Source organism: Chinchilla lanigera, unplaced genomic scaffold, assembly GCF_000276665.1.
Source record: "Chinchilla lanigera isolate Chin_1 unplaced genomic scaffold, ChiLan1.0 scaffold00049, whole genome shotgun sequence".
NCBI classification, from domain to species: Eukaryota; Metazoa; Chordata; class Mammalia; order Rodentia; family Chinchillidae; genus Chinchilla; species Chinchilla lanigera.
Genome location: NW_004955450.1, coordinates 1,914,977 through 1,937,927, shown reverse-complemented (window position 1 = coordinate 1,937,927; position 22,951 = coordinate 1,914,977). Strand labels below are relative to the sequence as shown.

The window sequence follows — 22,951 nt, the reverse complement described above, 5'->3', positions numbered from 1 at the left end:
TGGTACAGAGCATAGCATGAGATAAGTAGGTGCAAAGCACATTTGTTGACTGCTATGATCCACCCCACATTCGGGGACAAGTGTGAAATATTGCAGTGTAAAAAGATGCTCTATTAATGTTGAAAATCTTGGGTCAAAGTGTACTGCCAAGGAATAGACTAGACCATTACCTTGCCCATCTCTGCCTTGCCAACCCCGTCGTCAGCCTTTTCTCCTTTCTGGTACCTCTTTTGAGAGTTGACCTAGTGCTTGGCACAGTAAATTCTCCATTAACAGGACGTTCACTGCCTTTCTCCCAAGGCGCTGGTGATCTCTGGCCTTCCTAAGGTAAAGTAAGCTAGGCAGAAAGCGCTTTGTGGGCTCTGAATTATCTATAAGGCTGGCCTAGAACCTCCTAAAATAGCTATCAGCAGCCAAGGGCGGGCAGAGGCCAAGCAAAGGCGCAGAGGCTGGGAACCTTTAAGAGGCGAGGCCTCGCCCCAGCTCCGCGGGAGTGATTGGCTGAAGCAGCTGTCGCAGCCGCGGGGGGCGGGGAAGGGTTGCCAGGGGACCGCCCCGGGGGCTGTGGCGACTGCGCAGAGGCGCGCGGTGCTTGCTGGGCTAGACCGAGCGGGGGTCTACAGGGGGCGCGGCGCACGCCGAGCAGCTTCCGGCGGGGAGGCGTCGCCGCCATTGCCGCCGCGCTCGGGGAGCGCCGCCCCGCTGGCCGGTGGGGTTCCGCGGCCGCTGGCGCCATGGGCCAGTGCGGCATCACCTCCTCGAAGACCGTGCTGGTCTTCCTCAACCTCATCTTCTGGGTGAGCGGGGCTGGGGCCGCGGCCGGGCGGGCGGGGAGGTCTCGGTGGGGCCTCCGGCCGGAAGCGGGGCAGCTCGGTCCAGTCCGAGGCTTCGTCGCTGAGTCTCTCCCGGCTCGACTGAGGCCCAGGCGGGGAGGGCGGCGGGGTCTCCCGCGTCCCACCCAGGGGCTTGCCGGGTCAGTGCCGGGCCCCAGTCCCAGCCGCCCGCCCGCTGGCCGGCGCTGTTCGTGCAGACTGTGCGGACCCAGGCCCGACCCGGATCCTCTGCGAGCCCGGGTTCGCTCTTCGTGAGCCGCGCCGAGCTCGGGCGAGCCATCCTTGCAGATCCGCAGGGTGCTGCCGAACCCACTCGGGGCTGCAACTTCCAGCTCTTTGTGCACAGAGAACCAGTTGGCAGCTCACCAGCCCAGACACGACGGGGTCAACTTGAAAAGCCAAAGAGCTGGGCCAGGAAAATCGTCTTTGCTTTGGTTGTGGGAGGTGTATACCCTGAGGTGTCAACCCTTGGTTGAATATGATTCAGATGTCACAGAATTTTGAGGGCGACAAGTTCATTTTTATAAAGGGTGGCTTTTGAATTTTATTTGGAGCTGCTGTTAGAGAAAGAGTTTGTAACCACATCATCTTAGTCCAGGTCGTTATTGTCATGCTGGGCACTTTTGCGATAATGTGTGTTGTCCCTGTCACCATGTCCAGCCTCCAGGCCATCTGGACCTTGCACCCGGATGAATCTTTAAATACGCCCTCTATCACATCGCTTTCTTGTACTGAAAAACAAAATAGCTTTAGTAGAAGAATCAAGTTCAGCTACTTCACCTGGATTGCAGCTGAAGTTGGGGCCTGACTGTCCTGAGCTTTGTCATAAATACTTGCTTGCCCTACGCAGTCTCTCTGTTAAGTTTTCACAACACTGCTTAAACATTCCCACTAACCGAACTTTTGTGTCTGACTTGCATTCAGGTCCTCCCTCTCACAAATGTATTTCATTTTTCTGACTCCCTAACACAGAAATGAAACTTTTCATTTCTGTCATGCTGTAGCATGAAAGGATAGTTATACATCGTAAGGATTTATGGTGCGAGGGGGAAAGTCCTGCTGGGAGGTAGTCCCTGTTCAAAATTCCCCCTATGGCCTTGGGAGTTCCCTGGTTTCTTCTTTTCCAAGTAAAGCAGTATTTCTCATGACTTTGAGTTTCAGGCCCTTTTAAAAGGATAAGTAATTTTCAGGGAACTCCAAATGAGAAACATTGTGTTAGGCAGTGACATTTAAGAGGCAGGAACTTGGCTTTGTGGGCATAACTTGATTTTATGAGTGTATTTCGTTTTGAAGAACATGTACTAGGCTATTCAAATTCAGAACTGAAGGTGTTGATGTTAGATAATACTGGAATACAAAAATGCTTTAAATCATCAAGTTTTTATTTACTGTAAAAGATTACTTAATTCTAAATGATTGCTCAGGAATTTTTTAGAAATTGTGTTAAGTATATGTACTAGTATCACTTACTCCAATAAAGTCGGTGGTATTGTTGAACTTCTTAGTTGGTTATTGCTAAAACTGAAGCCATAGGGTTTAATAAAAAATATCCTCTAGTAGAATGGTAAAACATGTGTCCTGTGGTGAGAAAGTTAGGCAGACATAAAGGGGGAAAACTTGTGGCATAATGCAACATGACGAATGAGGGAACAATATTAGGTGTGTCACCTAACACATTGTTAGTTTTATGGACAAATTGTTGGAATTTGATGATTATAATAACTAACACGAGTGTTATGTGCCAGTCAGGGAATATTATCATGCTTATTTTACAGATGCGGACGTTAAAGTTTACTGAGTTAAGAGCACACCCAAGGTGTGGTACAGCTTGTGTTGGAACCCAAGTTCCAAGTTAGAGAAAAGGTTTGTAACCATATCATCTTAGTCCAGGTCTTTATTATCATGCCGGGCACTTTTGTGATAATGTGTGTTGTCCCCGTCACCATCTCCACCCATTGTGTAGAGTCTGTGGTGTTAGAACAAGTTGTGCAGCATTTAAGTTACACTATTTGTGTAGAACATGAAGTCATCAACGAGGAAGTACATTTTTTTAAAAAGTTAATCAGTTCTTCTTGGGAAGCTGTGATACATTTAGTTCTGATAAGTACACTTATATAATGGCTCCACCCTCTTTTTAATGCCTTGAATGTATTAAATGGAAGAATAAGTGTTACCTATATAGAGCTTTTCAAAAGTTTAGGTTCCCTTGCGCAACTTTAGTAAAGACTTTGTTACACTGGTTTTTCACTACTAGTTGTAGTGGCTAATTGTTTACAGGTGTTAAATTTAATTGCTAGACAGGCGTGGTGGCACATGCCTGTAATCCCAGCACTTGGGAGGCTGAGGCAGGAGGATCAGTGCAAGTTTGAGGCCAGCCTGGGCTACAAAGTGAGCTCGAGGCCAACCTGAACTGCATAGTGAGACCCTGTCTCAAAAAGACAAACAAACAAACAAACAAACAATAAATAAATAAATAAATTTAGTTGCTTTGGCAACATCTCTGCTCTTGCCTTGGATCTTGATAACCTGGTTCTGTTGGCAGTTTGTTCATTGAGTTGTGATACGGAAAATGGATTGTTCCAGAAATACTCAGACTCTGATAGCCAACATGGTTAATGCTGATTTGGTGCAGGTAGTTTTGAACAGTGGAGTGTTTAAGAATGGTACTATGCAGAGGCAGTAATTAGAACAGGAAACAATCATTTTAAAAATTTTGAAAATTGTCTTAATGGAAGTAAGGGGTTCTTCACCAAATTCCAGAATATTAAGGTAGCTTGAAAGAAAATTTTGGACAAGTAAAAGCATGTACAATTTGTATCTCTCTTTTTTTATGGAGCAGTGTAACTTCATTGTTTTTGTTTTGAGACAGGGTCTCCCTGTGTAGTTTAGACTGGCCTTAAATTGATGCGATCCTCCTGCTTTAGCTTCCTGAGTGCTGAGATTACAGGTGTGCGCCACGACACCCCACACTGGAATTGTGTAATTTTAAGCATATTAGTACTTAAAGCATATTAGTACTAGACTCATGATTATCTTTTAAAGGTTAGCAGTGTTTGAGATAAATGGCTAAATTTTGAATGCTATTATAGTAAAGTCTTTAGCCTGTTCTGTAATATGCATTTGTATGAAGGTCAGGCAGGATTCTTAATTTGGTAATTCATTTGATCTGACCCAGAAGGCTTCATCTAAAACAAGTTTAAATTGGTACTTTGTAACACCATGTTTTATTCTGATAAGTTAATTGAGTAGTAAAGACATCTGTTATGCAGGTTACTATTACTTTTTCTACCGTATTAGAAAAAGCAGTTGGCTAGTATTTATTTTGCACATATTCATTTTAGGGATTACAGGGGCTGTAAGAAAGCTTTGTCTGTGCTTGTGATATCTGTTTAGGCTGTTGTGTTTCATCTGCTCTGAGAGGTGGTAGTGTATTTGAGCACCTGTAATGCTTGTGTTGCATATAAAATGGTGAAAGACAGGAAGATCCCTGTTCCTACTAAACTTTCAAGTGGAGTGTGACAATCAGTGGGTTGTGCAGAGAATTAAAAGAGGGTGATGTGATGGAGTTCAGCTTCTTTAGGTTGGCAGAGAAGACTTCCCCAGGGAGGTGAAATTTAATCTGCCATGTAAGAAGGGGCCAGTGTGGGGTGAATTGGAAGAGGTTGGGGGATTCAACACTAAAGGGGCAGCCTGTGGGCCCTTAGGCCATAATACACTTGGCACGTTCAAATTACCAAGAGAAGGCCTATATCTTCATGCTTTTCTTGAGGAAATAGAATTATAATGAAATATTCCAAGTGTTTCCAGTCTTTTCACGAAGTTTGTCTACAGATTGAGTTTTCTAGCATACCATACAGATTTGAGTTGGTAATATAGTAGTTTACAGTTTTACATCCTGAAGTTGTATTTCTGGAGCGGAGGGGACTTGTTTCTGAAACAGGGCCTCACTAAGTTTCCCAGGCTGGGCTGGAAGTTGCCATTCTCCTGCCTCAGGCTTCCAGCATGCTGGAATCTCAGGCTTGAGCCTCCATGCTCAACTACGAAAGTTGGTTTTTTCCCATTTTGTACATGTTGTGACAGGTTATATTACTGAAAAACACCTTAAGCTAACTTTTTTTTTTTTTCTGCAGTTGCCTTTGGATTTCCTAGGAGAAAAACTAACTTTGTCAAGAGCCAGTCATGGTGCATATTGCAGTAGATTTCTTAATGTATCTTTGACAGTTAAGAAAATGACCATTTCCAGTCATGGTCATGTGTCTGCTGACCAGCTATCCTATGACCTTGAGTAATTATCTGGAACTTAAAATCAGCAGAAGTGCTCTTTGGTTGCAGTTAAAGAAACAGATTGCTTATTAGCCTTTTGGATATTTATCATTCTTTGCTTTATGTTAATTACATTCCATAAAATTGAATTCAGATTTTTTTTTTTGCAGAAAATTTATTCCATAAAGTTTGGACTTGGCACCAAACAAGTGGACCTAAGAATCATTGGCTTAATAAATGGGCATTCAGTATCTACTCTGCTCATTGTGGAGCAATAGAGTGAAAAGATAGTTCCCACTGTCTGACAGTTAATCGGGAGAGGGAAGAACAAACTCTTCCTCAAATATCTCTAGTTTTAACTGTTCTCCATTACTCAAGAGTGGTCTCAAATCTTCCTTTAAAAATACATCTCTTCCCCTTCTTCACCTCATTCCCTTTGATAGTTTGGCAGAATCAATAGATAAGAAAAATTATTTGCATTTATATATTTGTCTAATCTACTTCTGGGAGTAAATATTGACGTACTGTATTTTACATTGTTGATGCTACTGATTAAACACATAACCTAAGCCTGGACAAACTCTGATATAAAGCTGAAAATATCCCAGGAGCCTGTAATAATGACTGACTCTTTGGAGTTGAGTAAGATAGTGTAACAAAGGTTCAAGTAGGATGGGACAACCGAGAGTCTCGAAGAAAATTGTGTTGAAGTTCACACTTTTTACCCCGCAACCCTGCAAGTGTGAAAGTAGCCAGTTTATGTATTAAAGTAATTTGGCTGTAGCAATTGGTTGATCTCCAGTTTCATTGTCACCTGAGCTTTTGATTTTTCCATCTGTTAAGTATGAATTGTATTAAACAGAACAACTTTGTTTAACCCTTTAGAAGCTCTTACATATTGTTAAGGGCTAACACCTGACCCCTGGCACATGCATGGTTAAACTAGATAAACAGTGATGACAAACATCTAAATAAAGAAAAAATTAAGATAGAGCTGAGTTGAGGGTCAGGACCTTTAGAATACAATTTGAGTAATAGCAGTTTAAAAGGATTAAAGTATTTCTTTTTTAAGAGAAGGATAATGGCAGTGACATTGATGGTGAAAGTGGCTTATTGGCAAAGCTTTACACCCCAGTCCAAGTAGGATTGTAAAAACTGTCTCTTTGGTGGTATTTATGGAAAAAGATAACATGTACTGAATCAGAATTATGTTAGATGATCAGAAAAAAAGATCAAAGGGGCTGGGGATTTAGCTCAGCGGCAAAGCGCCTGCCTGGCAAGCACAAGGTCGTGAGTTCGGTTCCCGGTACCGGAGAAAAACCAAAAAACCAAAACCAAAAAAAAAAAAAAGAAGAAAAGATCAATAAAATCAACATAAACTGAGGAAAAGTGGTACATGGTAGACAGGTGCCTAAAATATTTGGGAATCTAAGAGATGTCTGCTTTATGTGGGTAGTTAAGGACATTTAGGAAGTCATTCATTTGAAAGCATTCTCAGTTTCAAACAATTAAAAATATTTTTCTATTGTATGATAGATACACACGTTTATTTAGGAAAATACTAAAAGGTATTTAAAAAAATACCCATAATTCCACCACCCAGAGAAACTAGTATTAACATTTTGGGTTTTTAAAATTTCTTTGTGTATACATGTTTTTTCCCCTTGGTGTACCACATTCTGTACCAAGTAATACTTCATCAGAGTATTTCAGGGTTATAATGCAGGCATGCCTCTGTCTAGGACTTTTGTGTTTGCTGTTAAAATTTTGGTTATGATTGGGCACACACTCTGCACAACTTTGTTTCCATCCTACTTATTTCTAAAAATCTAAGGATAGATTCCTGGGTGTAGAATTAATAAGCATAAAAATGTAACGTAGGCCCAATATGGATTACTTCCCCGGAGGTGATTGTCTGTTAACCTGCATCCTCACATTTCTTAGAATACCGCTTGGCTGCTACTGGCCAAGTTTTAGGTGGAAAAATGTCATTATTTTAATAACTTTAGAAGTCTTTGATAAATACTAGCTTTAATTTCTGAAAATTTTTCTTCAAAGTTCATAGAGTAAATGAAATGTGCAGGTCGTGGCTTAGTAAAAGGTGTGAATGTGTTTAGTGACACAAACTGTTTTATTACAGTAAATCAGAGTTGAAGCAAGATACAGTTGGACTAGACTATTGAAGAAGTGTATAAAAGATTTAAGATTTTTAAGATACTTGTAATAGTATAAGGATAGAATTTGGGGAAGCTTTCAGAAATGCAGTATATAGCATTATCAGTGATTCCTTGGAGAGAAGTCAGGTATGTAAGCTAGGGAAACTACCAGGAATGATCAAAAAATAGTATTTATTTTTTTAAATTTGAGTCACAATTGTGCTGTGTAGTTTAGGCCAGCCTTGAACTTGTGGCAGACCTCCTGCCTCAGCCTCCTGAGTGCTGGGATGGATCACAGGTGTGCGCTACATCTGGCTTTTAAAAGTTTATTACAGTGAAAGACACGTTGTCATAAGCCCTGTCAAAATCCTCCTCACTTTGAACACACTTACCCATCATTCATGCCACCTTCTGAAGCAGTTTCGGAAGTCTTCTTCCATGAATGTCTTTAGTTGTGCTATTGTGGCTGCCTCAGTGTCCTGAATCAATTTAAAATGTTTCCCTTTCATGTTCATTTGACTTTGGGGAAAAGCCAGAGGTCACACAGTGCCAGATTTGGTGGATGAGGACGTCCTGTAATGTTTTTATGAGCCTGCCTTTCCTTTGGACAACTCTCAGCAGCACCATTCACTGTTTTTGAGCATACCTTGTAAAGACAGGAAAGGACATCCAGACCTGCTTCAGTGTGGTGACAAAAATGCACCATGCTCCAAGTGAGGGGAAGGGTTTTGAGGCGGCTTGATGGCAGTGTGCCCTTTACTGTAAATACATTTTTAAAAATGAAGTATTCATTGTATATTTTGATCACTCCTTCTGTACAGGAATCTCAGAATTAAACATTTAAAGGTGCCTATATATGATGGATTTCTTCCCATTTTCTGCCTCGGCTTTGAAAATCTGCTTTTCATAAAGTCTAGGGTGTACTACTTTTGCCCAGTCTTTCTCAGCTGTTTTTCCCTCTCAGATTCCAAGCACTTCTGCTTCCAAGTTGATTCTTTGAGGAAAACTGACTCCAAAGGGGCAGTTCACATGGGCAGGCGAGCTTGTCAGCCTCCTGCATTCGCGTGAACTCGGTCCAGGTGGTGCCTCGTCTTCCTGCCCTCACTCTTGCCAGCTCCAGACATGCTCATCCGTCCATATGTCTCCAGCGCATTACTGCGAGAAACCACTTGTTTTTCTTTCTTCTTCACCACGCGCTCTGTGGGATGCTTCCATCTTCACACTTCAGAATTTCTTTATAGATACACTTTTGACAGCAGAACTGTTTTACCTCCTTTTTTTTTATTTTAAAGAAAATAGTACAAAAAATAGCAAAATACAAACAACACAAAGCAAGGACATTAAAAATGATACAGGGTTTCAAACCAAATGATAGAGGTTAACAGTGGTAATTATATTACATACTGTTATCTTCAGGGAAGTTGCTCAGATTACCAGATGTAAGAATAGATGATTGATCAAATCATTAAAGGGAATAAGAAAACAATAATTTTAAAGAACATTAGAGAGAATACATAGTGTCACTTGGCAGGATTGTAAGAATTCACCAGTGGATATTATACTGCACATTGTTGTCATCACATAAGTTGCTCAGGTTACCAGATACAAGCATGCAAAATTGGTCAAAATACCTCCTGCTTAGTGGCAAGTTTGTTTTAATATTGCCACATTGCAGTGGTTGGTCTTACTGTGCTTGATGAAAGTGAGGGAACTTAGTAGTTTTGTGAATTGCCACATTTCATCAACTCGTTATTTTTTTAAAAGAAAATTTAAATGACTTTCCCAGACTACTTTCTTAAACATCAAAGAGGCAATTATGTAAGATTGAAATTTCTTATTTTAAGAGATTTCACATTTGTGTATATAGAAAGCTAAAAGAATAAAATGAAATAGGATACTTTTGGAATTCATGAAAATAGCTTTACTCTGAGGAACAGCTTGGTTCATGGAAAAGCGCTGGCTGTCCTTAAGTTTAAAATCCTGTGACTTAATTGGAAGCATTGGCATATTAAAAGGTAAAGGGGAATGATTTTAAAATTACTCTCGTATAGTTTCAGATCTCAGCCTTTCCCCTGAGTTCTTTTCACCTCTTTGTGAAATGGAAATGGATAAATATTTTTAGCCTGCCATCTTGGCGCGGCTGCTCCTCACAGGCTCAGATTCCCGGCAGTGACTGCAGCATTCAGCTGTGTCCAGGTTCTCATTCCGTCTCCTCTCCTGTTGCCTTCTGTCCCCGCTCCCTGCTTCTCTGCAGCTGTGTGACTGGCAAAGCCCAGATCCTTTGATAGATTCCAGTCCCGTCGCAGCCCTTTAGTAGGAGGATTTAACACTTTCACCTTCTCTTTAGCTTTTCCAGTAGCCACCAGTTCTGCTTAAAACTGAGTGGCTGAAGCCCCTGTGCACACTGGCTGGGACTTGCTCATAGCCTCCCTCCTGTCCATCACACTGTCCCTGTTCCTAGGGCGAGTCTCGTACCACCAGCTGGATATCATTAAGGCATTTGCTTTGAGCTGTTTTTAGGTCTTCAGCTGTTAAGATGCTTGCCCGGTATTTTCAGACGGACTGGTATCATTCATAAATATTACACAGCTGAAGATAAAAGCACCATATCCAGATTTAATTAAAGAAGAAAATTTTGAAGTTGTCTTTAAGAAACAGGCTATATTTACAAATACTTTGATTTATAGTCTCATATTAGCAGTTTGCACTTTGATACATGACTGGAACGTAGCTCCCTCCTATATGTTGGTAAAATAGAACTCTCAGATTCTCATCTCTGCTGGGCAAGTAAATGTTAACTGGTTTGTAGCCTAGTAAAAGAAACTATCCTATTGGTTAGATGAGAGCAGTCTTGCAAATAGCACCTCCTCCTGGCCTTCCTTGGCATTTGTTGAAGTCTGGCTGTACATGTTAAATTTAATTTCCCTGAAGTCTCCATTTGAGATGAGGGCCTCTCTTGGAGTGGAGGGGCAGCACAGGAAACGTTTTGCTTGGCCCATTCTCAAGCAGCAGAAAACGCATCATTTGCTGTCTCTAGGGCTAGGAATTCTTCCAGGTCCTGTGCTTCAGAATGACCACCCTTCGATACCTAGTGATCCATTTTTGGAACACCCATAACAGTGGAACATAATGAAATGTTTTCAAATTCTTGTTCCATGGATTTTTCTGGGTACAGATGAATTTTTTGCAAAAGTTCAAAAAAATCTCTATCTTTAGCATAAATGGGTTAATTGTTGTACACGTATCCCCCAGTTTTGTCTTTTTTTCATTCAGATTTTGTAAGCTTCATTTACTAGCTGGACATAGTGGTCGTAGTGGTATGTACCTATAGTGCCAGCTCATCAGGAAGCTGAGGCAGGGAATTGCTTGAACTTAGGAGTTAGGAGGCAGCCTGAAAACAAAACAGACTTCATTTACCAGAAGCTCAGAAATAGAATTGATTTTAGTATATGTGTTGCTAAAGCGAGCACTACAAATGATTTTAATTCATGCCTTTTAAAGAAATATCACCTTTGGAGTAAGAAAAGAAGTTAAGACTCTAAAGGATGGATAATTAGTGAAAACAGACTGGGTACAACTTGATTAATTCATATTTAGGATTTCTTTTAATTCAGCCTGAGGACTGATCACTTTAGCAAAACATTATGTTTATATGCATATGCATGTGTAATCAAGGAAAAAAAATAGTATTTTAGTAAAAGGGCATTTATTTCAGCGTTCACATACATTTGTAATAAATACACCAAACTAGCCTGTTTCTTTTCGTTGTTGTTGGTACTGGGAATTAAACTCAGGACCTTGCACTTGCCAGGCAGGCGCTGTGCTGCTGAGCTGTATCCCTGGCCCACTAGCCTGTTTCTTTTCTTTTCCCTCCCTTGCTCATCTTCCTTCTATAGCAACATGCCCCAAAAGCCGATGTGTCAAGGCCTTGCAACAGACATGGGTCACTGTAAGGGCAGCATCTATTTTTATGGTCAGGTACCATTTATAAACTGATGTGTCCCAGATGTGATGGCCATCAGAATTCAGTAAGCTAGATTAAGCTGCCAAGTCATATTCATATAGTGAACAAAAAACCGTAGGAGCCAGGAACTGTGGTTGCACACATGTAGTCTTAGCCTGAGGCCAGGAGCTCCAGGCTACCCCAGGCAACATGTTGAAACCACGTGGGGGAGGGGGTATGAACTTTGGACTGAAGAGAAAGTAGGAGTGATGGAGATGGGAGGACAGTTTCAAGGGAAGGGGTAAGGTGAGGTGAACTGAGCTCGGTCGGTTTTGACTTGCTAGGTGCCAGGTGCTGTTCTGTGTGATTAGAGGAGTAGAGAAGTGAGAGATTACATGGCACCTGTGGGTGTAACAGTTTCATATTGTTATATTGTACAGTGCTCTGACTTTGGTTTTTGACAGGGGGCAGCTGGCATTTTGTGCTACGTAGGCGCTTACGTCTTCATCACCTATGATGACTACGACCACTTCTTTGAGGATGTTTACACTCTTATCCCTGCTGTGGTGATCATCGCCGTTGGAGCCCTGCTTTTCATCATTGGGCTCATTGGCTGCTGTGCCACAATCCGGGAAAGCCGCTGTGGACTCGCCACGGTAAGCTGGAGCTTTGACAACTGCTTGACAACCCCACAGGGCTGTCTCATCGATGTCACTGGCTTCTGGAATTAAGTGTGAAGCACCATAGACTCCAGAGCTGTTATAATGGAACAGAATTAGCACTTGTGCTAAGCCTCTAGCAATTGCTTCTGTTAATTGCTTTTTTTTTTAATTTAAAGTTGTCTTTAAGAACATTAAAATGACTTTTTCTTTTCTATTTTATTAGTGCATGTTTGCAGTAAATAATGATTACGTTCCTCATGTGAAGTTGGTACTTGGACCTAACACACCTTCATTCATTTTTTAATTCCCTTCCCGTTTGCAAAAGACTTGATAATTGCTTCTTTAGCATGAGTATTTAGACTTATTTTTTTGCTCTTAATTTTTGACGATATTTTCTTACAGTTTGTCATCATCCTGCTCTTGGTTTTTGTCACAGAAGTTGTTGTAGTGGTTTTGGGATACGTTTACAGAGCAAAGGTATGTTGTCTGTTGTGATTCACATAATGCTTTAAAGGGGGATGTAAGTTTTTCAGGTAAAATAGAACATGTTCATTTTATCAAAGCCAGCATTTTCTTTTGCCTTATTTCTGTTGAACTGCTGTTTCAAAATATCTAAAGTTAATTAAAAAGTATTTGCATAGCAAGACTGCTAACCTTGTTTAATATAGCAGAGTGTAAATTCTACTGTTCTCAATTGTAGGTATTTACTTTTCTTTAAATTATCTCACAGTGAGCTGCAAATCAGCTGAGAAGTTTATTCAGATTTCCTGTCAATGGAGTCTCCACATTGAGGGGAGTGGATATAGACTTTGTTTTCTGAGAATTTCATGTTACATTGCTACTTTTAAAAAATGCCTTGGTCCTGGACATAGGAAAGATGTGTTGAGTTGGGATCCTCTGGACCCCCACCTGCTGGAAACCATGCTCTTGCTGATTGCAGTACCGAGGCAGCCTCTGTCAGCACTCCCTTACTTCTCCTTCCCCTTTCTTAATCATTCCCTCTCCTTTCCCCTTCCTTTCCTGTTTTGCTTTTGCTTTCCACCTACAGTACCTGAGCCCACACAGGCTATTTTAAATTAATTTTGGTATAATTTTAGAGCCATAATAAATGTGTAGAATCATTCTCATTTTAATTTTCGGTGTCAAGTCAAAGGCATCCTACCCCAAGTGGATAATCAAACTTGCTAGAAAATGAAGGAATTGTGCAGCTCCCCCAAAATGTCCCTACAGTGACCTGGTTATTAGAGGAATAGTCACATCATATCACTGTTTTAGTTACCAAATCAGTTGCTTTAGAGATCAGTAGGAGAACCTGGTACAAGCAGACTTCTATTAAATGATGCTTGCTTACCACTCTTACAGTGGGCAGTGGGAAGTTTGTTTCCTGCCTCCTGCTTAACAGATATTGAGCAGCTGCATTCACATAAAGTGCTACTTCTAAGGACTTATTTTTACCTGCTGATTACCTTTATATTTGGCCAAGTCTAAACATCGTATAAATAAAATACAAATACCGTTGGTATTTATTTTGAAAATATGAAGACTTCACAGTCATTTGATTTTTACATCCTTCAGGAAAGGAAAGTGAGTGGGTCTTCTGGGACACACTGTAAATTTATTTGTAAAAGGAAGACATACTCCTACAATTTAGGACATCCTTCCCAGTGTTCAGTTGCTTTCTCTCTCCTAATGGATTGTTAGCCTGCCAGCTTGCATGCCAGATTTGACTATTTTTAATCTCTGTGATAGAATGTCAGAACTTTCTCCTGTCGGATTTGGATCTGTACAAAGGTGGGAGGAGAAACACTACACATCCACCTCCATTTAAAAAATCTAGAGCGCTCTGGCAAATTGAAACAGCCATGTAGGCATTAACTTTGACTCGTGCTCCTCTTAACAGTATTTTAGAAGGACTGAATTCTTTGTTTTGGTTCAGGTGGAAAATGAGGTTGACCGAAGCATTCAGAAAGTGTATAAGACTTATAATGGAACCAACCCTGATGCCGCCAGCCGGGCTATTGACTATGTGCAGAGGCAGGTAAGCCTACTTGACGTCAGGGTGTGTGAGGGCCGCTCATTTCTGGGGCAGCATGAAATGAGCTCTGCTGTTAATGTGCTATTGGGCTGTGTGCCTTCACAGCTCAGAAGAACCTCAGGATATGTTTAATCTTTTGTCCCCATCTGCACCCTTAAAGTTTGTGCTACTGTCTGTCACCTAGTCAAGGCAAGGTAGAAGCATCTTAGACTTTTTAAAATTATCTGACTCCCCTCACCGAATAGTTAACTAGATAGGTGGCAGAGAAAGAGAGGTATGCTTCAGAGGAAGGTGGGAGTTCAGGTGGATTCTAAAGGAGGGGAGAAGTTTGCATAAACCTGTAGAAAACCAGGTCAGAAAGGACAACAGAAGTGTGTTTAAATATATGTGTATATATATACACAAGCACAGTATATATATTTTGAAACATATACAAAAGGAGATTTTTATACCTGATTTTTGCACCAATAATCCTGCCTTAGTTACCAGCTTTTATCAGTCTTATTTCATGTTACCTGTACATGTTTTTGTCTTATGCTAAAATAACTACAGACATTTTAGACAAAACATTTTAAATACTTTGTCAGTGGAAATATTTAACTCAGAATGTGATAGATACTCAGTGTACAAGATAGGAAGATTTTCCTTAGCTAGAAAGTGCCTCTTGTAGAGGCAGTGTGCTTTGCATGTGGAGCTTGTGTTACTGTTCAAATTAAAAGGAAAACCTTGGTCCCTTACTGTGAGTGCTCAAGTTAGCCCCTGTGGGTGGTGGCTGTCATGTGGGACCTGTAGACACCAAACTGGTCTCAAGAAGCTCATCGGTTTTTAGTACATGTGCTGCCCAAGTGAGCACAGCTCATCGTTGTAAAGCTCTGTAGTGTGTGGAAGGCTAAAGCTCAAGCCGAGCGTACCTGTTTGGTAAGGAGTAATAATCTCTGCTTCCTCCCCCAGCTGCACTGTTGTGGAATTCATAACTACTCAGACTGGGAAAACACAGATTGGTTCAAAGAAACCAAAAACCAGAGTGTCCCTCTTAGCTGCTGCAGAGAGACTGCAAGCAACTGTAACGGCAGCCTGGCCAACCCCTCAGACCTCTATGCTGAGGTGAGCCGTGGTAATGAGTCCCTCCTGATGACATACCCTGACGCTCACTCTCTCCTTTTTAACTAAAACTTCATTCTACCTCTGTGCTCTTCTTTAGTGCTACTTTGTCTTTTGCTTTGTTTCTGTAAGTTACTCTAATCACATACTTTTTTTTTTCTTGTTTTGAGTTTCTTTTTTTCCATTTCTGCCAATGGGTAGTAATCTGCTCACACATTCAAAAAACGACTCCTGATGAGGGTGACTTGACTGTGTTGCAGGGGTGTGAGGCTCTGGTTGTAAAGAAGCTGCAGGAGATCATGATGCATGTCATCTGGGCAGCGCTGGCCTTTGCAGCCATCCAGGTGAGCACTGCTGGCTTGGGAGCTGGGGTCACAGTTGGCTGGTTTCAGCTGTCAGCCTGAATAGGTCCGGTTGCCACGGAGAGTGAATCTTGGGGTATATTGGTAACTTAGATGTGATTGTGGTACCATTCCTTTGACTGTAGGCCTAGAACCAGAATGGTCTTCCAGAGGTCTGGGGTTGGGAGGCACCATGTGGGAGAAGGATGTATCTTTGCCTTTTTGCCGTGACTAGTGAGTGAGTGACCTATTCAAAGTACAAACTGTGGTTATAGTATATTCTTGGGTGGTATCGTAATAGAACATCAAAGAATTTTTAAAATAACTGCTTTATTTCTGTTTGGAAATGGAAAGATTTATTTCAGCCTTTTAGTATAAAACTTCCAGTTCTTGAGAGTCCATTTGAGGCGGAATGTCACTGTGTTGTCCAGGATAGTGTACTACTCCTAGCCTTTGAGGGTTTATTGATTGGTTGATTGCTTGATTGATTCCATAGTGTCTTGCTATGTTGCCTAGGCTGGTCTGGAACTCCTGGGCTCAAGTCAGCTGTCTGCCCCAACCTCCCCATTAGCTGAGACAACAGGTGACATCACTGCACCCAGCTGTTTGAGGGTTTTGATGTACATTTGCCTAAATCAAGAATGCTGTTCTTTTATTCTAAAAGAAACAATTGTATTGCTTTACAGAAAAGATCTCCCATTAAAACAGGTTCTCACTGGGCATGGTGGTGTATGCCTATAATCCCAGCATTCAGGAGGCTGAGGCAGGAGGGTTGCCATAAATTTGGGGCCAACCTGAGCTACATAGTAAAACCCTGTCTCAAAAAATAAATAAATATGGCAAACGCCTGTAATTCCAGCACTCAGGAGGCTGAGGCCAGAGGATCATTGCAAGTTTGAGACCATCCTGGGCTACAAAGTGAGCTCAAGGCCAGCCTGAACTGCCTAACAAGATCCTGTCTCAAAAAGACAAAAAAATAAATAAATAAGTAAATAAATATAAAACTGGGATTCTAGCCCCTGCTGTATTTATAGACATAGTTCTTTTACAGTGACAATCACCCAGAAGTCCTTGGCATCACTTGGTACATTGCCGTTGTTGGTACCTGAGGGAACCTGTTTTCCTAACTCCTACCGCTGAAAGCAATTTTTTTCTTCTATACTAACAATAGTTACTGCAAATTAACTGGTAATTGTTTAATTACCTCTACTTTATCTGCTCCCAGTGCTGTCCTCCCCCCCACACAAAAAAATACATAGACCTTTCCCTCTCCCACATAAAGATAGATAATAGGCAGCTACTTTCCCACCCGGCACATCTACCCACACTCCTGGCTTCTTGGGTACATACCGTATCTGTTAGGGATTTTGTTAGGGAAATGTGTTAGAGGATTCTTACAGCTGGGAATAGCCAAATACTTGAGAGTGATTGAATATCTTTGGCACCAAATCTAGTTATCAGAGTATTCTTATAGATTCTGAAATAGAGGTTTCAGGCACAGATAATGTATTTTAAGCAAGTGTAGATTTTTAATTGTTAGATAAAAACCAATGTAATTGCTAGTATAAAGGTCAGTTAAAGTTGCTTTTATGACCTGTTCTTTGGAAATTTGAACAGAAGCTAGTATATTTAATGGTCATTGCCTATGAAGTGGCAAAGAGGTGATTGTTGACTTTGCTCGTATTCAAACTGCCCAGAAACCATTCATTAGAAAGCCTAGCCCTGTACTTAGTGTGGTCTCTGCCCTTCTAAGCATTTGCTTCATGGCTGTGTGTAACAGTAAACCGGTGACCACCAGGCATATACTTCATATTTTGATTGTCTGTGCAAACACATTCATTTAGATGAAAATAATGAAATGAGGGGGAGGTCTCTTTTCCCAAGTGGAATCTTGGTCTGGGCAGTCTTAATGACTTTGTGTTTGGTTAGAAAGCTACACATATTAGCATGCAGCAGAAAAGCTTTGGAACTGTAGGTGCTTGTGCTCATGAAATATGCAGTATGTGTGTAGAAGACTGATGAAAAGCACCACTTTAGCCATGTCCCTCATCTCATTAAGCTTATTAGCCAGCCAGATATTTCTTCATCAAATATTTTTCAGAGGCAGCTAATAAATATTTTAACTAGTTTCCTAATTTACGTGTGTTTGCCATGTACATTTTATGCTTAAATCACCTTGACTTAAGGAATAGCTGGTTAAGATTAGATATTTTCAGTTTAGCAAAGCTAACACAGGGATTCTGAGCATTCACAGGCTCAAAACCTAGTGGCTTTGAAAGTGAAAAACTTTGATTTTTAAGGGGGAAAAACATGGATTTAAAATGGTGAAAGAATTTCGTTCTGCCACAAAAATTAGAAGGAGCAAGGACAGTATGACTATGACCATCACACTAAAGCTTGAACCCTCATTCCATCATACTCTGTCTCCGATTACAGATCTAACAATTCAGGTTTTAGAAGGTTGGATTCCTAATTCCCTTAGGAATCCTCACAGTTGTCACTTGAGCTAGACAGAATGAGATAAAATGGCAGACTGGCTGAAGCAGAGGCCAATTTTTGTCTCCTGGCTTGCAAAGCCTAAAATATTTAGGAACATGGCCCTTTCAGAAAACATTGGCTGACTGTTGTTCTAATCTAGTTAAACAGTCTAGGTTTGGGTAGGACCAAAATGATGAAGAAAGAAAAAACCTGAAAAATACTAGTTAACTACTAGAGCAAGATTTTTTATTTTAGCTGCATTGTTAAACAAGATGTCTCACTTCTCTGCAAAAAGCCAGCCTCTTAAATTATCAAATGACCAGTTACACATTTTCTATTTAAAGGTCCTGGGCCTCCTCCTGTGTAGACTTCAAGTCTCCCTCTATAAAGCCAGTGCTGTCAGTTTTTATGCAGTTTGTACTTACTGCACAGATGGTTTGTATATAGACTTCTTTTAAGCAGTGAAGATTGTAGGGTGCAGTCATAAGAAATAATAGAGGGAGTCCCCTCATACGCTTTGCCTGCTGTCCCTCAGTGGCACTTTGGTAAGGCTGCAGTGTGAGCCATTGATTGTGCACAAGTCTGCATACATGTGTTGGCTTCTGACAGCTTGTGGCTGGTGTGAGCTTCTCAGTGCATTGCCCTCCAGGTAGTAAGGCTTCCTACCTGACAAGTTCCTCCAGTGTTCTTCACAGCCATACCACCTTTTTCCCCTCACCCTGACAACTCATAATCACACCTCTGGTTCTAAAAATTTGTCATCTCAAAGTATTATATAAATGGGATCATATCGTTTATACCTTGCTTCTTAAAAACAAATCAGTATCTTTTAGATGTAGATGTACTTTGTTGATCTCAGGGCTGCATATTCTGTTTTATGGATATAATTTACCTAATTGACTTTAACGAGCACTTGTGTAAGTCTTGCTGTTATAAAAATGGAAGTAGTGACTATCCTCTGTTCTGCATGTTGGTGATCTAGCAAAAATTTATAGCCATGAACTGAAGGTTGGAACATAGCAGTGAATTTTGACAAGTAGTTCCAAAGTTTTTTCCCAGAGTTTCTCCTATATGAAAGAATTCTTATTCTTGAATAAGAATACCTGTTTCCCCATACCACCACCTGCATAGAATATCATAGGACATTTTACTTTGGCAGGCAGTGTTATAAATCACCATTCGTCTCTGTATTTACTAAGGTGATTTGGTGTGTTCAGTTTTTTGTTTTGTTTCGATTTTTTTTTTTTTTTTTTTTTGTTTTATTTTGCAGTTGCTGGTATTATATATGGTTAGGTAGATTAGTTCCCAGAACTTACATATTGCAGGGGAAGTTACCATTGGGGAAATAATATTGGAGCTAAAATATTCATAAAGTAGTTTCTAAGTCTGTCGGGAAGTTTCAGTAATAAAATTTCAGTATAGCAAGGCTTTGGAAATGGGCCTATGATCTAACTGGTGAGGATAACAAGTTATTATGCAGTTTGCTGTTCTTAGACTTGTTGCTGGATGTGTGTGTGCACGCACATGCATGCAAGAGAGACGGGATTAAACACAGGGAGCTCAAGCTGAGCTCCGTCCCAGAGTGTCTCCCTGTGTTACCCAGTCTGGGCTGGGATTGGGATTCTCCTGCCTCAGCCTTCCAGAGTGCTATTACTGCAGCCATGCATCACCACACCTGGCATAAAGAGTTTTATCATGCTTTTTCAGTTTTTAGATCAACACAAGTTGATTTAATGAAAATGAATAAGGAAAGAAACTTGCTTCAGAGTGCTGACTGCCCAGCAGAAGTGAACATACTGAAAAGAATGTGGGGAGGGAGTGGGAGAGATTTTTCTCCTAGCAAATCAGTAATTTCTGAGTTTAGCATTTTTTGTTGCCCAATTAGATACTGCCTGGGAGCCAGTTGTGTTTGATTTTATAGCTGTAAGAGTGTTACGATGGACGGTGAACAGGAACATAGTCACCAGGAATTAGATACTGACTGCGCCTCGCTCTAGCATCAGCTTTAGCTGTTGAGTCAGCTCTCCCAAGTGTCTCTAAGGGGCACGCACAAGGAACCATCAGCAGGTCCTGGTGCGGTGAAGCCATGGAGTTGATAGCAAGCAGATCTGTGTCCTGAACAATAAGGGTCCAGGCTGCGGGAAGGGTGAGACCTAAGTGTACAACTGTTAGCCGTGGAGGGCTGGGTGGGGACACCCACCTTCTCTGTGCTCCTCAGCGATCTTCCACCTGCTGAGCGGCCGGGTACATTTTACTGAGATTACAGTGACCCCATGTATAGGGCCCTGCACTTAAAATCAGGTAACTCAGGTCTTCATTGTTTGCAAGGGGTGGGAACAGCAAGGTCCTGTTTATTTAGTCCTTTGGTTACTGTTTATAGTGTTCTGTGAAAAGCTGGGTCAAAAATTCTAGAATTGTTTTCTCCTTAATTCAGCTTAACCTCTTGTTTATGTAAAGTAGCAGGACATGACTTTATTACTGGTTCAGTGTGCGACCACAGAAAGATTAGGATCTATGAAAATAAAATGAGGAAAGAAGAGTGACCTTTAAAAGATATGTACTAGGTATCTAATGCCACAGAACCAAGCCTGGATTTCAAAAATAGGAAATGTGAAAGAAGTGAAAACTATCAGACTATGTTTCTGGCATCAGGAGTGGGGTCCAGCACAGGGCTGCTGGGGTACTGAGTGGTGTGATGGTCACAAAGCCTGTTGTCCCCCTCAAAGTAGAGATTCCTGAAGAGACTCCATACACAAACATCATCTTGGTCATACCCTCCGTAGGCCTTTACCATCTGCCGTGGAAGCCCCTATGTGTCTAATTAAAATGAAAATGTAAAAGTGTAATTCCTTAGCAGTGCTAGCTGCATTTCAGATACTGAGTTGCTCCCAGTGGCTGGTGGCTGCCACGCTGGGGCACAGGGTACTCACAGAAGGTTCCATGGCTATAGACGCTTCTTTAGATGGCACTGGACTGGTGGGGACACAGTAAGGGCCTTAATTCTGTTTTGGCCTCACCAAGTTCCTGAGTATGAAACAAGGAAGCTGATGCTTAGTACTTAATTCCTTCAAAGGTATTGTATTCATCAGAAACTCTTCCTTTCACTGTTACTTTTTTTTGATGATTTCAGGACACTGGCCCTAAAGGGACTTTCAGCCTTTCTCGTTGTTCTCTCTCCGCAGCTGTTGGGCATGCTGTGCGCCTGCATCGTGCTGTGCCGGAGGAGTAGAGACCCTGCCTACGAGCTCCTCATCACCGGGGGCACCTACGCCTAGCAGAGGTCTTCTGGCCTGAGCCTCAGTCTCACGTGGCTTGGAGGTGGACTGAGCAGGTCTGCGCTGGCTCCGAGTTCTCTGGTTGAAGCTCATGAATGCTGGTGTCGGGCAGAACACCTTGGCTTTTTATCCCCATCCACTTACTTTTCCGCCCATGGCTTTCTTTGCCTCGTTCTCACCGACACTCTATGTCCCTCGATTTTAAGTTTGGCAGTCAGTGTTCTCGTTTCAGAACTGTTTGCAAGTTGCATAGCGTGGTAGGACAAAGGCGGGCTTGGGGCTGCTTCTGTGGCCTCCGAGTAGTGATGGGACTCTGCCTTGGGACTGCTGAGTCCTTTCCGTCTTCACAATGGAGAACTCTTGGCCAGAGGCTTGGTGGGGAGGAGAAGAAGCCAGCTGTCTGGTAAAATGAACGGATGGTGCCCCTCATCAGTGTCCTTTACAAATATATACTGTAGTCCAATAAGATAGCAACTGTACAAAGCGGCTAAGATAGATTTTAGATCATAGCGTGTATCTTCGTTCATCCTCAGAATCAGACTGGTCTTTGAAACTAGTGGTTTTTAATCAAAGCTGGCTTTATAGGAGGAGTGTAATGTATGCCCTACTGTTTTAAAACAATGAGTGAGTGTGTGTGACTGAGCGTCATAAGTCTGAAGTCATTAGAGGTAATGTACCCATGTAGACTAGCAGAATAGTAAGTAGATGTGATCTCAGTTGTAAATAGAAAATCCTAATTCAATAAACTCTGTATCAGTCCTCAATACTTTTTAATTATTGTGGGGATATTTCAATTCTAGAGCTGCAAAAATGTTAGTGCTGTCTGATTTGCCTGTGTTTTCATTCTACCTTTTGGCCAAATTCTGTTTTGTTGTTGCCAGGTTCTAAAGGCCTTAGTATTCAAAACACCCCTGATATTTTCCAGTCTAGCATATTTACAAATAATGGAATGTTCTTGTGCCAGGCCAGGAGACACCATGAGAAGCTGTCCTTGCCCTCAGGGAGTTCAGAGTCCTGACCCTGTAGACATGCAGAATCAGGTGGTTTTCACATAGTGCAGTGGTAGAGGGAGAAGGAAAACAAGTTGTCTGGAGCCTTCCAGACAACTCCTGGAGCAGACCCTGGGCCGGGAGGCTACACAGGGTTTGTGGAAGAAGGATGCATGAGGGTGTGAAGTGGAATAAACCTGGAGCTTAACTGCAAAGCGAGGAAAGAAGCTGAGATGAGACAAAGCCCAGATCCCTAGCTGGTCCCCTTCCCAGGTTTGGAGCACGGATGGGAGGGAGCGTGACAAGGCTTCATGGGATTGGTGCGGTTCAGGAGAGCTAAAGGGCATGCAGCAGATGCTGTTGGTGGGATGGTAAAGGGTGGGCTCAGACTGTAGGGGAGGTGGCAGAATGTGCATGGATTGGTTTTGGGACAGAGGAGGAAGAACTCTGGGATAAGTGCAGGTTTCTAGGTCAGTCAGTTGGAGAGAGCTGTAGAGATCGGGAGCAAGGCAGAAGCACATCTGGGGGCCAGAGTTCATTTTCTGTTCTGGATCTTTCTATTCTGAGATGACTTGTGCAAGTCTCTCCCTCCTGAAGATGAGAAGAGGTGGGAAGGAGAGGAATAAAAGCTAACTTCTACTGACAGCATGGAAGGAAGTTCCTGAGAGGCTCTTGACTTTCCAGAGCTGCAGGGGATGTGATGTCATCCCTGGACCATCTCACCTCTCATCCCTGATTCGAGTAATGGGCAGGAGTGTGTGACCCTTACTGCCACCTTTCCCCGGCAGTGTCTCCCCATTTGGGCTCCCCTGCAGCTGCTCCTGGCAGTGTGGAGCTCAGGTGAGTAACAGTGGATGGTGACATTGGCTGCCCTC

General features: G+C 41.9%; 1 protein-coding gene across 1 annotated transcript; it reads left to right on the top strand.

The window, feature by feature from the left end:
* The first annotated feature begins 563 nt into the window (after window positions 1-563).
* Window positions 564-21,861, top strand: Tspan3 (tetraspanin 3). Its single transcript, XM_005393482.2, has 7 exons — window positions 564-797; window positions 11,660-11,851; window positions 12,260-12,334; window positions 13,794-13,895; window positions 14,844-14,996; window positions 15,254-15,337; window positions 20,995-21,861. The coding sequence occupies exons 1-7, from the start codon at window positions 735-737 to the stop codon at window positions 21,085-21,087; spliced, it is 762 nt and encodes a 253-aa protein (XP_005393539.1). The 5' UTR covers window positions 564-734; the 3' UTR covers window positions 21,088-21,861.
* The last annotated feature ends 1,090 nt before the right edge of the window (window positions 21,862-22,951 follow it).